The sequence below is a fragment of the Ruditapes philippinarum genome, unplaced genomic scaffold (assembly GCF_026571515.1).
Source record: "Ruditapes philippinarum isolate M1 unplaced genomic scaffold, ASM2657151v2 ctg1922_1_1_1_1, whole genome shotgun sequence".
Classification (NCBI taxonomy): domain Eukaryota; kingdom Metazoa; phylum Mollusca; class Bivalvia; order Venerida; family Veneridae; genus Ruditapes; species Ruditapes philippinarum.
Window position 1 is genome coordinate 66,611 of NW_026852591.1, and position 13,271 is coordinate 79,881.

The following is a 13,271-nucleotide window of genomic DNA, read 5'->3' on the forward strand; positions in this document are numbered from 1 at the left end:
TGCTGAAATGGGGCTCTGGTATTTAATTCCAAAATTTGGGTTTCTGCCAAAATCCTCAGGGTAAATCCAAAAAAAAACAACCCTCTTCTCTCAAAAGCCAGTGGCGGGAAAATTAATTTGGGGTTTTAAAACGCTTTGACTTGTAATCTGGGAAAATTTGGGGTTTGATTCCCGGGTGACCAAATGAAATTACTTTGGGAACTTTAGACGGACTTTAAAACGAGGGTCCCCCGTTGGGTGCTTTAAATACTTGGCTAGGTAAAAAAGAAGAAGATTGTTTGTGGTCCTGCTTGGCTTTTTGACGTTGGTCATCCTGTGTTGCTCTTATTGACCTTGTTTTTCATATTTTTCTGAAATTGGGGCATCTTGCTATCTGTATCCTGCGCTGTCCTCCAACATCTAGAACGATTAATTCTCTTCTGGAGGTCTCGCCTATATGGGCAACCGATGTCGAGTATTTAGAAACTCAATTACACACACATATTCTCTCAGTTTTCACACACGTCCATGGAGGTTTCTAAAAGTTTTCAAGTTTCATTTACAATCTTTTATTGAAAACTTTGATTTCAGAGTGTAATATATCTTCAAAGAAGTGGTGGGGGAGAAATCAGAGGAGAAGAAGGCAAGGAAAAATACCAACAAAAGAGGGGGTGTGAATAACGGCCGGAAAATGGGATAGCATGCCATACGAATACCGTCCGACAGCCGACCAGATATCGCCAGAATACTTTACCGTCACCGTACGATTGTTGCAAACAGGCCAGATAACGGAAGGTAACTGGACATTTATCGTACGGTAGTCTGCCGGGTACCTTTAGAATATCGACCGGTGTCCAGATAAGAAGAAAAACAAGGGGTTTTCAGCCGGGTGGCCGGGCGAGTACCTTCGGAAACCGTCCGAATACCTAACTGACCACGGAGGGGAAAAAGACGCCCACTTCTTCCCGGGACATGATTGAAATGTTTCTCTCCGATCTCAAATTATCAACGGTGTCCTATCGATCTCTCTATATCGGCCGGTTCCCGCTTGTAATGTGACGTAGGCATAAGTAAACAACTCATTCATAAACAAGCTGACATTATTTCATACGTGCAAGAATGATAAATGGGGCTCTGATGTAAACACAATACGACGTAAGTTTTTATTGTTGAAAGCTTTATAAAATAACGTTTTTTTTTTCTTATTTCTTTTGTTTGATAAGTAATAGAAAGAGCACCGAAACACGAGGCTATCTGATTTGTACGAGGGGGCGTAGCCCCCGAGTATAAATCAGATTGCCGAGTGTTTTGGTGTTCTTTCTCTTTTGTATCATAGTCAAACATAAAAGCACGTTCCCTGTTGTCACAAAATGAAACCCCGGCAAAAATGAACCAATGAACGAACATCTGAATATGACATTTCTGTCTCTTTCCCTTTCTCTGCCGTCACAATATGTAAACCCCAGCAAAAATGAGCCAATCAATGGGTAACTAATACCCGCACTCCAGTTAACGCACTGTGCATGTATATGTATACGATTTAACCCTGACACATTTTCAACAGAAAGGTCTCCGAACTATGATACAATTTCTATTTATTACATGCTTTTCGGTGGTTTATAGAAATATATCAGTGAAATAAAACTGGTAATTTCACTGTTTGAAACAGTGAAATTACCACTTTGATAATTTCACTGTTTTGAATTTTAGCCCCTTACGTTGTTTCAGTGAAATACCAGCGTGCACAGTACCGGGTACCAACTTCATGACGTGACGTCGTAAATGACGTCACGTTGTATTATTATTTGGCGCGCTTTTCATTCAGTATTAGGTTTAATGTCTTTTTAAAACGTTTCCTTGCATATAATAAAAAGAAAATTTGTTTAGTTTAGTGTAAGATCGAAATATATTTCGCCTTGTGAACACCAAAAGTTCATATTTCACTCGTGGCTGCGCCACTCGTGAAATATACCTTTTGGTGCTCACTCGGTGAAATATATTCCAATCTTACACTGAACTAAACAAATATCCTCTATTTATTACATGCTTTTCGGTGGTTTATAGAAATATATCAGTGATATAAAACTGGTAATTTCACTGTTTGAAACAGTGAAATTACCACTTTGATAATTTCACTGTTTTAAATTTAAGCCCCTTACGTTGTTTCAGTGAAATACCAGCGTGCACAGAACTGGGTACCAACTTAATGACGTGACGTCGTAAATGACGTCACGTTGTATTATTATTTGGCGCGCTTTTCATTCAGTATGAGGTTTAATGTCTTTTTAAAACGTTTCTTTACATATAATAAAAAGAAAATTTGTTTAGTTTAGTGTAAGTTCGAAATATATTTCACCTTGTGAACACCAAAAGTTCATATTTCACTCGTGGCTGCGCCACTCGTGAAATATACCTTTTGGTGCTCACTCGGTGAAATATATTCCGATCTTACACTGAACTAAACAAATATTCTCTATATCTTCGCAACAGTACTGTAGGGTGCGAAAATCGAACAGCGTTATACGAAAATCGGCACCGCTTCAAAAATAACATATTAAGCGGTTTGGAGTTTTGATGCGTAGGAATTGACCACGAAAGCCGTAGGCCTGAGTGGTTATTTTTTTCGCATCAAAACGACAAAACCGGTGTTAAATAGCCGATAAACACCGCTCAGACCGATATTATTTCGATTATAACAAGATAAAATAAGGAAGATTACTAATGTTTTTTTTTTTCAAGCGGAAATAATTTCTGGTGCCGATTTTCGTATAACGCTCCTACTGTTGTTAAGATATAGAAATTATTAAACACAAAAAATAATAAGAAAAAAAGTTATTTTATCAAGTTTTCAAGAATAAAAACTTAAGTCTTAGAATGGATTGTATTATGTTAACATCATTGCCCAATTTATCATTCTTGTATGTTTGAATTGACGTCAGCGTTTATGGTTTGTATACTTAAGATGACGTCATTACGCTGCTTACGGATTGGCGCCGTTTTGTCAAAAACTGATATGGATCAAATATGTGGTGTTAGTTTATGTGAGATATTACTTCGGTATTGTTTGAAAAGAAAACATTCAATTTATAAGAACTGAAAATATAATTAAAAATGCTTTTTTATTGTTGCTTTAAAAGGCTTTGTAAACTATATAATCGAGGGAGAAAACATAACAGTCGCATATACAAGTAGTTATTGGCAGTTTAACATCGTTTTTCTTCTTGTTTGTCTATAGTGACAAAATCACGAGGAGTGTTAGAATAAACTATATAAACGTCAAGATTATCCAATGAAAAGCAACGTTACAAACGTGCAGTATTATAATACACATTAAAAGAGGATATTGAATAGTTTAATACTGAATTTGGCGAGCATGATATTATTTTATTAAACAATAAATTCAGTAATGAACTTACACGAATTTAGCATTCTATTTATCATTTACCAAAAATAAAGACCGTTTGAAGTGAAAAAGAACCATTTTTCATTGATGCGCCTAAAGTGTATAATGCTAACATTTTTGCGCGTCTTTACGCTATGTTTATATAGAGGATATTTGTTTGTTTTTGTGTAAGATTTGTTTTATCACGGGGTGAAAATACTGTTTTTAAAGTTCCAGAGATGAAATAAATTACATCTTACGCAACAAACAAACAAATTTTGTTTTTATTTTATGCTTAAAACAAGTTTAAATGAAAATTCCCGGTTAGTCACTTAAATATTAAAAATCTGTTTTCCCCACTGGTAGCCTCAATTTTCTCAGAAATACAAGAAGTCTTGAGCTGAAAAATAAGTTCGACAACCAACGTTTATTTAAATGGCGATGATGTTATTTATTTTAATCATTAGTCATCAGCCCGAAGAATAAGTAGACAACCCAGCGTTCGTTAGACAACCTTTCAACAATTCCATGTTTTCCAGATTTATAGCCGCCAGATGATCGACGAAACTCACCAACGAAAATCCAGTCCAAATCTATTTTATACCATATACACGAAATAGAACCCAATAAAACGGGTATTTTCTTCGTCACTGTACACAAACTTTACCCGGAATACTGGTACCCCTATTATATCGTAGACTGACGATCTTTAAAAAGATAAAAGTAAAGTATTCCGGATAAGGTATTTGTTATGGAGCATGAGTTTTTTGTTTGTTTGTTGTGTCAGATGAAATTTTATTTCACTGAGAGCGCTTTAAAAACAGTATTATTTCGAAAGGCGGAAAGATCCTTTATATCCGCTGTGGGTATCCGACGATGCCAAACATCTTAAGACTTGGAAAGTGCGAATGTACACATGTCTCCAAACATTTTTCAGGTGCTTTTTGTGCGATGCATCAGAGGTGCTTTAAAAGATTCAAGCAAATTTCTTTTTTATCCACATCGCACTGAATATGAACAATGCATTTTACATACAAATACTTTTTACGCACACGAATATGCGATTTTTCACCATTTTCATGCTTTTACATAATCACATATGGATCAAGCTGTTTATTTATTTTCGCGGAAATGCTATCTCACTTTCTTGAATTACAGGACGGAGTGGCGCACGAGGTGGCCCTTGATAACCAGTTAAGCGGACAATCTTCCTGTAAATGTATCTCGCAAGAAAAAAAAGAGAAAAGTTAAAAAAAAAATCTTTTACAATTTGCACTGCGGAGCAATATCGGTTGTTTTTATTTGATAAGAGTTATCAAAATGTTAATATCATTTCATGTGTCTACAAGACGAAATTTTTTTTTCTAAGAAGTAGGTGATATGATTACAGTTAATATTGAACTTTTTTTTTCAATGACCAAATATGAACAAAATGTTTATATAATAAGGCAACACATTAAAATGTTGTCTCTTTAGAAATACTAGTTTGCTTTATTGTCAGAGAATTTAAAGACTTACTTCAAAACTTGAGGAAATGAACAATTCTTACATGATTATTCATACCAGTATCTCATGTACTTTTAAGGTTTGTGAACGTGTACGTCCTCTATACTATTATCGTGTATAAAAGATCAAATCAACAACAAGGAAGACTCTCTGTGAAAGCGTATCAATGTCTATTGGATAACAGTTTTTTCATGTTGACAACGCATGCGCATTGCTGGCGAAATTTTTCAATAAATAGACCAGCAGTGGTACAAACGGTTCATCACAATTCGTTGAGCTTGCCTTTTGCACGGAAGAAAATCGTTTATATAAGGTAATTTAGTTTTATTTTATATTGACTTAAACCATACTTAGATAATTCTAGTTAAAAAAATCAAGATATGATACTTAATGTTGGACTTTGCCGTAAGTTTATTGCCGCCAGGAACATAGACATATTTTTCATGTGTAGGATATTACATGTACCAACCTTTTATGATATACATGTGAATGTTTTTAAACTTTTTTTGTTCTCTGTTGTTAGTCATATAACGTCTTGAAAATACTGGATGTTTAATTCAGATGAAATGATTTTAGCAGTGTTTTTCATTCGTTTTTTTTATCATTTTCAGATAAACATGTCAATACAGAGAGTCATTTCCATTATATTGGTGATAATGTGCTTACACATTAGTACATTATTTGCAAGATCCTCCGACTCTAAAAATCAGCACTCAAATGACAATAGTCATTCTCAGATGCACAGACCGCCTTCAGAAGTGTCAATTTTGCATCCTAAGACAAAATTATCACGGGAACAAGGCTATAACAAGGGTATATTTGATACATATGTAGATAGTCAGGAATCAACTTTAGCTGCAGCTGTTTTGGAGTCCTCTGTCAGGCCAAAAACAAGCAGACGACAGTCACAGAATGTGAGGCAAACACGTAGCATAGACCGCAAGAAGTCTCGAAACGGTAGGAAACACAACAGAAACAAATCTGGTCGAAAGAAGCATAAGGGTCTCGAGCGGATGGGATTAAAACGAAAATCATGCCCAACGCGCACTGAATACGTTTACAAAAAGACTGCAGAAGATGTTTTTGGTGATACTGTTGATGTTTACCCTGTGATACAAATAGGAAATCTTGCACTTGACCAGTACTTTTATGAGACTTTCTGTGATGTTGAAAAATGCGAATGTGCTGGGGTAGACACTACTAAATACGAATCTTCCTGCCGAACAACACATAGCTACTCATATGCAAGGATTGTAAAAAGTGGAGAAATCGGATGGGGTCTCATTAAAGTTAGATCAGGGTGTAGTTGTGTAGTAAACGAAAAAAGAAGAAGCGGTGGTATGTCTATTGCTGACCTTTTGACATAAATGTAAACTTTGTACAGTGGTTGTTAAATTGTGAATGCCGAATGATTGATCTATTTGTTTGAATGGAAATTGTTTCTTGTTTAATGTATTTATTTATCAATATATATTTTTATACTTTTGTATTATATTTGTTGGAAATAAAATTGAATAATTACTTTTGACTTTGTTTGAATTTGATGAGTACAGATACACTCTTTTAAACATATGCGGCTGTAATAATTATTATAGTATATTGATTGATTCAATTTTAGCACAGGACTTAGAGCTAATATGTGTCATACAGTTTCCTACAATACAAGATGTCATTGTGAAATTCGTAAATTAAGTTACTAACACCCGAGCAAATTTAGTTTCGATTTAGAGCAATACCACTGGGTTACGACGATCAAAGAATATCATTTGAATTTCTTACATAGATCAACTGGGGCGACAAAATAAGAAATGCACTCGATGTTACAGTCGAATTTTTGTTTTTCAAGAGTCTGGTCTGATTTGAGCTTAAAGCGTTAAACTCTTTTCCTTTTTAGGTCATTTTACCCAATGAAAATGATTATTCTTGGAAAACTGAGAAGCGAATTAAGTTATAAGTACAAACCTACAACAAATGGTAAACAAATCTCGAATAATATTTCCAGATCTCCTATGCCAAAAACCTCAGTGTGAGGTTCCTTCAATGCCGTAAAAATATGGCAATTTTTGAACTGCACTAGTTGAAGAAGACACCATTTGAGCCGCGCCATGTCAAAACCAACATGATGCGTTTGCGACCAGCATACATCCAGACCAGCCTATGCATCCGCGCAGACCGTTCTGGATCCATGTGTGGCTCATTTGTTACGAGTGTAATATTTCACTGACTTGCAGTAAGCTAACTGGATAACTTTCTGACAAGGAACACTTTACAGACACTGAAAGGATTTAAACCAACAGCGTTGCGGACCGCGAAAGTGTTCCAAAGTCAGCAATGAAATCACTCGGCTACGAAGGCTCCTATCACACCGAATTACGTCTAGGGCTTTTTCATTTTTCATAAGACATCGGTCGCTATCAAAAGTCATTACCTTCAATGCAAACATTTACAAATAATACCAATAGTTGCAGTATTTTTTGCCTGCAACTTTTTCAATTTTGCCATTTTAGCGTTCTTCTTTTCTCTATCTCTAGATATCAATGCATAATATGAGGTATATAATTTAAATATTCCAACAATATTACTAACCTTGTTTAATTTGTATCACATTACGGCATCTCATAAACGTAGACAAATGGGGAGAATAGTAAACTATTATTTCGTACTGATTGTCTCCCTTTCTCCACTACATGTTCTTTGTTACTGGTTAACGGTTTAATGGTCGTGAAAACTTCAGATTAAGTCGTCTACCATCTTTATTTTACACAGACATATTTAATTAAGACAAAAAGACATGCAATAATTACTGTAGTTTTATTCGCACTAGACAAAACAAAACTTTGATTTCTTACAAACGTTTAACAGAATTTGTACAAAAGCACATTTAACGGGAACATGAGGAATTTATTTAAATATCTTCTGTTAAATAACATGTTTTTACCGAGCATTCTGTTTAAAAATAATGTTTACAAAAATGGCGGCTTTGACATCTATAACCAACAGCATTTGATATTTTGCAATGTTTCCGAATTTGCCAGTGATCATATTAGATGTCACAGAACCAAATTTGCATGATGAAAATGAACTTTAAAGACAACTTGTCATTTAAATCCAGAACTGTCACTATATCCAAGAAAACCTCCATAGCCACACGAAGCTTTGATTTCCATTACTACGGTGTGCTGTCTGAAGTATGGTTCACAATCTTCATGTTCTACACGTTTTACACTATTCTGGACCGATCAGAATATCATGATGACTGGGGCCCGAAAAGAGGTCGCAATAAGAAATGAGCCACGTCACGACAAAACCAACATAATGGGTTTGCGACCAGCATGGATCCAGACCAGCCTGCGCATCCGCGCAGTCTGATCAGGATCCATGCTGTTCGCTATCAGTTTCACTACTTGTTGTAGGGTTTGTAAGCGAACAGCATGGATCCTGATCAGACTGCGCGGATGCGCAGGCTGGTCTGGATCCATGCTGGTCGCAAACCCATTATGTTGGTTTTGTCGTGACACGGCTCAAGTGTATTAAAACAAGTAATAAAATTAGAAAACTGTGTAGGTTTATAATACATGATCAAACGCCTGATCATTGCAGGTAATGACGAGTTGTATCTTTGGACATTGTAAATAGTATTTGCCCATTTTTAAACGGGCAAGATTTTGTTTGTTTATTCCTCTGTCAACACATGTGGTTTTCATGTGGTATGATCGAGTGGTTAACGCACCAGACATGTAATCTTAGGATTGCTGACCGAGAGGGTTCAAATCCGGCCAGGAGCAAGCCTTTCGTTACAACAATCGTAATACTCTTAGCTAAGTATGGTTTGTTCAAGAAACGTGAGCGTCTTTATCTCTTAACATGAACTTTACAACAGTCGCCTCAATAGTCCAACAGACATTTTTTTCATCAAAAAAATGGACATAATTTTCTAAGGAAATAAAGAGATACCTTCTAGCAAGAAAAAGATGATTTTCCGTCTGAATATAAGTGACTAAATTTCTGACAAAAGTACAGTTATATAAAATGAATATTAGAACTATTTAGAGCGGCAAGCCTATGGACAATTGAAAAACATCAAACTAAAGTACGTTAAAATTGATATATACCATAACATTTAATCAACTTATGTTGTTTCCATTTTGAATCTACTTTGAAGACTTTGTATGACATTGTTTTTTTACTATTTCCAACACTGCCTTAATTTTCATTGAAAAATAATAATTTTGGAGGCATGCTGCTTTAATGTTAGAACAACAATTACCTACTGATCTAACATAGATAATTTACGTACATTACCCAGGAACATCAGTTAGAAGAATCTTTTAATATAATTTCATTAAAACATCACGATTTGAGGCCGACGTTCCCTTCAGATAAGGAAAATTCACTTACTTGTAACAGATAATTTTAAAAAATGAATAATTATATTTTTATATGATGACAGAAAATCTTTCAGCTTCTTTGTTATTCTTAATGTATTATTAACACAGATATGAACGATGTTTCGTAATGTCGGCCAGGTTCATTTATATAATTTTCTACAATCGGAAATACAATAATGTAAGATGAAACTTTAGCAAGGTATACAGTCAGTTATTATAGATTCTATGTCAGATATGAACTTTAAAAGCAAATTAGCCTTTAACTTTATTATATTCTGAAATATAGATACTTCTCGAATACAAATGAGCCGCGTCATGACAAAACCAACATAATGGGTTTGCGACCAGGATGGATCCAGACCAGCCTGCGCATCCGCGCAGTCTGATCGGGATCCATGCTGTTCGATATCAGTTTCTTTACTTGTTATAGGGTTGGTAAGCGAACAGCATGGATCCTGATCAGACTGCGCGGATGCTCTGACAATTTTTCACCGGAACAAGACAAAGGCATGTATGCTACGATTGCGAAATGAGAAATATTTTAAATTAGATGACCAGGAATCAGTATTAGCTGAAGAAATTTTAGAGTTCTAAACTTAACGGCCTATATTTAAGAACTTTAAAGCGTATCCGCAGAATGGAACGAAAATAAGACCAAACATCCAGGAAACACAACAGGAACAAATTTGATCAAAAGGGGTGTATAAGTCTCGAACGGTTAGGACTAAAACAAACATCGTGCCAAACGCACACTAACTACGTTTACAAAAAGACTGCAGAAGACGTTTATGATGATACTGTTGAAGTTTACCCTGTGCTTGACATAGGAAATCTTGCACTTGATCAATATTTTTATGAGACTTTCTGTGATGTTGAAAAATGCGAATGTGCTGGGGTAGACACTACTAAATACGAATCTTCCTGCCGAACAACACATAGCTACTCATATGCAAGGATTGTAAAAAGTGGGGAAATTGGATGGGGTCTTCTTAAAATCAGATCAGGGTGTAGTTGTGTAGTAAACGAAAAAAGAAGAAGCAATGTTATAAATATTTCTGACCTTTTGACATAAATATATGTATCGTACAATCGTTCCCATATACTAGTTATTGATGTGATTGTTTGAATGAACATTGTTTTCTTTTTTGTTTATTTATTACAAATTTACTTTTATACTTTTAATATAATTATTGTGTTTATTCAAAAAGGAAATTGAAAAATTACTTTTGACTGTAATTTAATAAAATGAGAACATATACACTTAAATATATTTGATAATATAATATTGAATATGTCACTATTTATGCTGTTTAGGAAGGTTTCAAGATGATCATTTCTGTCATACTGTGATAAAGATTTTTTGAAATACTGTATAAGTGTTTTAACGGATAAATAATAAACTTCAGAAAAAGATAGAAACGACATTTGTTTTGAAAGCATTTTATGTTTTGTCCAAAGGTCTTTTTTTTAATTATACCGGACTCGACGAGGTTTTGTTTATACATGTATAATTAAACATTGGTACAGTAGAGCATCCATCGTTAAGCTTTCACTGTTATTATACAGTTTGTTCTGTGTATAAACACCTGAATAAATTATAAATTATATTCCAACTTTTAATCTCCATAACATCCTCACATGATAGAGAAAGTCACCGGAAGGGTTTGAATGCATAGCTTTGAATGGCATATATTTCGAAGCCATGCCAAGAAGGACCTAACACTCTCAACACCCCAAAACCATCACGGGCTATTTTATAGTTACAAAAGCAATCTGCGGACATCTAACTTTTTAGACAGGCACATCTTTCAATGTCAAGCTAGTCCTCGATAGCAATGTTAAATGTTTAATAAGAAAACTAATGTAAATAGAACTGATACAGTCTGTGAAATTTGACATTATTTTTAACCTTGTCTAATTTGTATCGTATTGTGATTATTTTACAATTGTAACCAATTTCCGTTTGCAATTACACAGCCAACAAAAGAAGAGAATACTGATAAACGATAATCTGTACAAGTTACCTCCCATTTCCGATCTTTTATCTCCTGTTAAAGCTGTTTGTAAGAGTAAAAGAGATGAAGAGATACTATTGAGCCGCGTCATGACAAAACCAACGTAATGCGTTTGCGACCAGCATGGATCCAGACCAGACTGCCCATCTGCGCAGTCTGATCAGGATCCATGATGTTCGCTATCAGTTTCTCTACTTGTAAAAGAGTTGGTAAGCGAACAGCAGACTGCGCAGATGCACAGGCTGGTCTTACTACAAGTGCATTCAGGCCTTGAACGAAAGAAAAACAACAGGTATTTAAAGTTACATAGATTTAGATGAGAACACCTATTATCACAAACACATAAATGTATAAATAACTGATAAAAAGGTTTTAAATACTACTATCAAAGGTCTTTACGTACACATTGTATGTTTGTTTGTTTACTCTCGCCACCGGAGAGACCATATGGGCGAGCATTAAAGTACATAATACTGTTAATTATTTCATAATATTCTATGGTGGCTGATTTGTGCCATGTCGTATATTTGCTTCGCAGGCGCCAGACAGTAACAACTTTGTCGTACCTTTGCCCTTGGTATCAAAGCACAACAAGTGGTGGCATTGTCGTATTTTTTCCGCGTGGCGCCCCGCGGAGCGAAATCTCGACAAAGTAGTATATTTGTCGTATTATTGTGTTTTTGCCTATCGCCCCGCGGAGCGAAAATACCATAAAGTGGTGACCCTCGAATTATCGCTTTTTCGCCTGACGCTCTGCGGAGCGAAAGTACGACAAAAAAGGTACTTTCATATTTTTGTCCAGAGCCCCGCAGAGTACAGCCACCATTATATGCTGACCTTTAGTTAATGATATAGATTGATATAGTTCATATATTCATTAAAATTAATAATGAATTACCTACCGCATTTCTTATGTTTAAATTCAAATGGGAACTCTCTTTGGCAATGTTCACAGAACGCAGGCCAGACACAACCCAGCCACACCAGCAGGGCGCCCAGAATGCACCGAACCACAGACGGGAGAGGTAGGAACGGTGATTAAGGAAAGGGAGTGACAGGTAATAAGTGAAATGAAAAGAACTAAGGAGGAAAGAAGGAAAAAGGGTACAAAATTGGATATGAGGTTATAGAATGAAAATACTTAAAGTTTAATGACAATTTTTACTAGAAAGGACAGCACAAAGCGTGTGAACATTCAAAACATGTGACACTGTACATCATATGATTTTATCACAAAGCTTCTACAATAAGCACCTGTTCAGTTTTGTACATGTGTATTTATTTATATTGCATGTTTTTTGTGATAAAAGCAATAATTAAGCATAATTTTCCAGCCATAAAATTCCGATGTTGTTTGCTTGGTTGTTTGTTTCGAATTAATGATAAACTGGCACATTTCTGTCAAGTTCAAAATATTTATTGCTGTCAAAATTTAAGCATCAACATATGATCAGAGAAAATACAATATCAGTCATATTAACACAGCGTTTTCTGGAGAACATAAAATATTTCAAAAATTAACAAAGAGCATCAATACTTTATTTGGTTATGTTTGCCAATGACAGTAATACGGTTTCAATTTTTTTTTCTCTAAAAAGTGAAATTCTGTTTCAATCACATTCAGTAATTGAACATTGAATACATTTTCACGTCTTTATATTCATATATATGTACCTTCCTATTTATATTGCTAATCTATGAGATGATGTTCTAAGAATATGTTAGTGTTCATTAGAAAGCATTGGTCAAGAGCTGCGCAGACATTCAACCAAGATAATTTTGTAAATGCTTCTAATTAAGAGATCGACGCTTTGGCAGTTCGTCAACGAAACGATGGACAAAAGAGATGGGACAATAACGTAATTTCATGATTAGACATTGCCCGCTCAGGAACGACAAAACGATATGTCGAAGCGATGAGACGATGTGCTAAAACAACAGGACCAAACACCGAAGTAACAAGACAATGCGCTGAAGCAGTGAAATGACAATGCCTTGGCA

The 13,271-nt window shown here is 35.2% G+C and overlaps 1 protein-coding gene across 1 annotated transcript; it reads left to right on the forward strand.

The window, feature by feature from the left end:
- The first annotated feature begins 5,484 nt into the window (after positions 1-5,484).
- Positions 5,485-6,234, forward strand: LOC132718055 (nerve growth factor-like). The gene has a single exon (XM_060701668.1). It carries the CDS (start codon positions 5,485-5,487, stop codon positions 6,232-6,234), a length of 750 nt encoding a protein of 249 aa, XP_060557651.1.
- Positions 6,235-13,271: the final 7,037 nt, after the last annotated feature.

Coding starts and splice junctions, on each gene's coding strand:
- LOC132718055 (XM_060701668.1), top strand. CDS start 5,485: ATGTCAATACAGAGAGTCATTTCCATTATATTGGTGATAATGTGCTTA.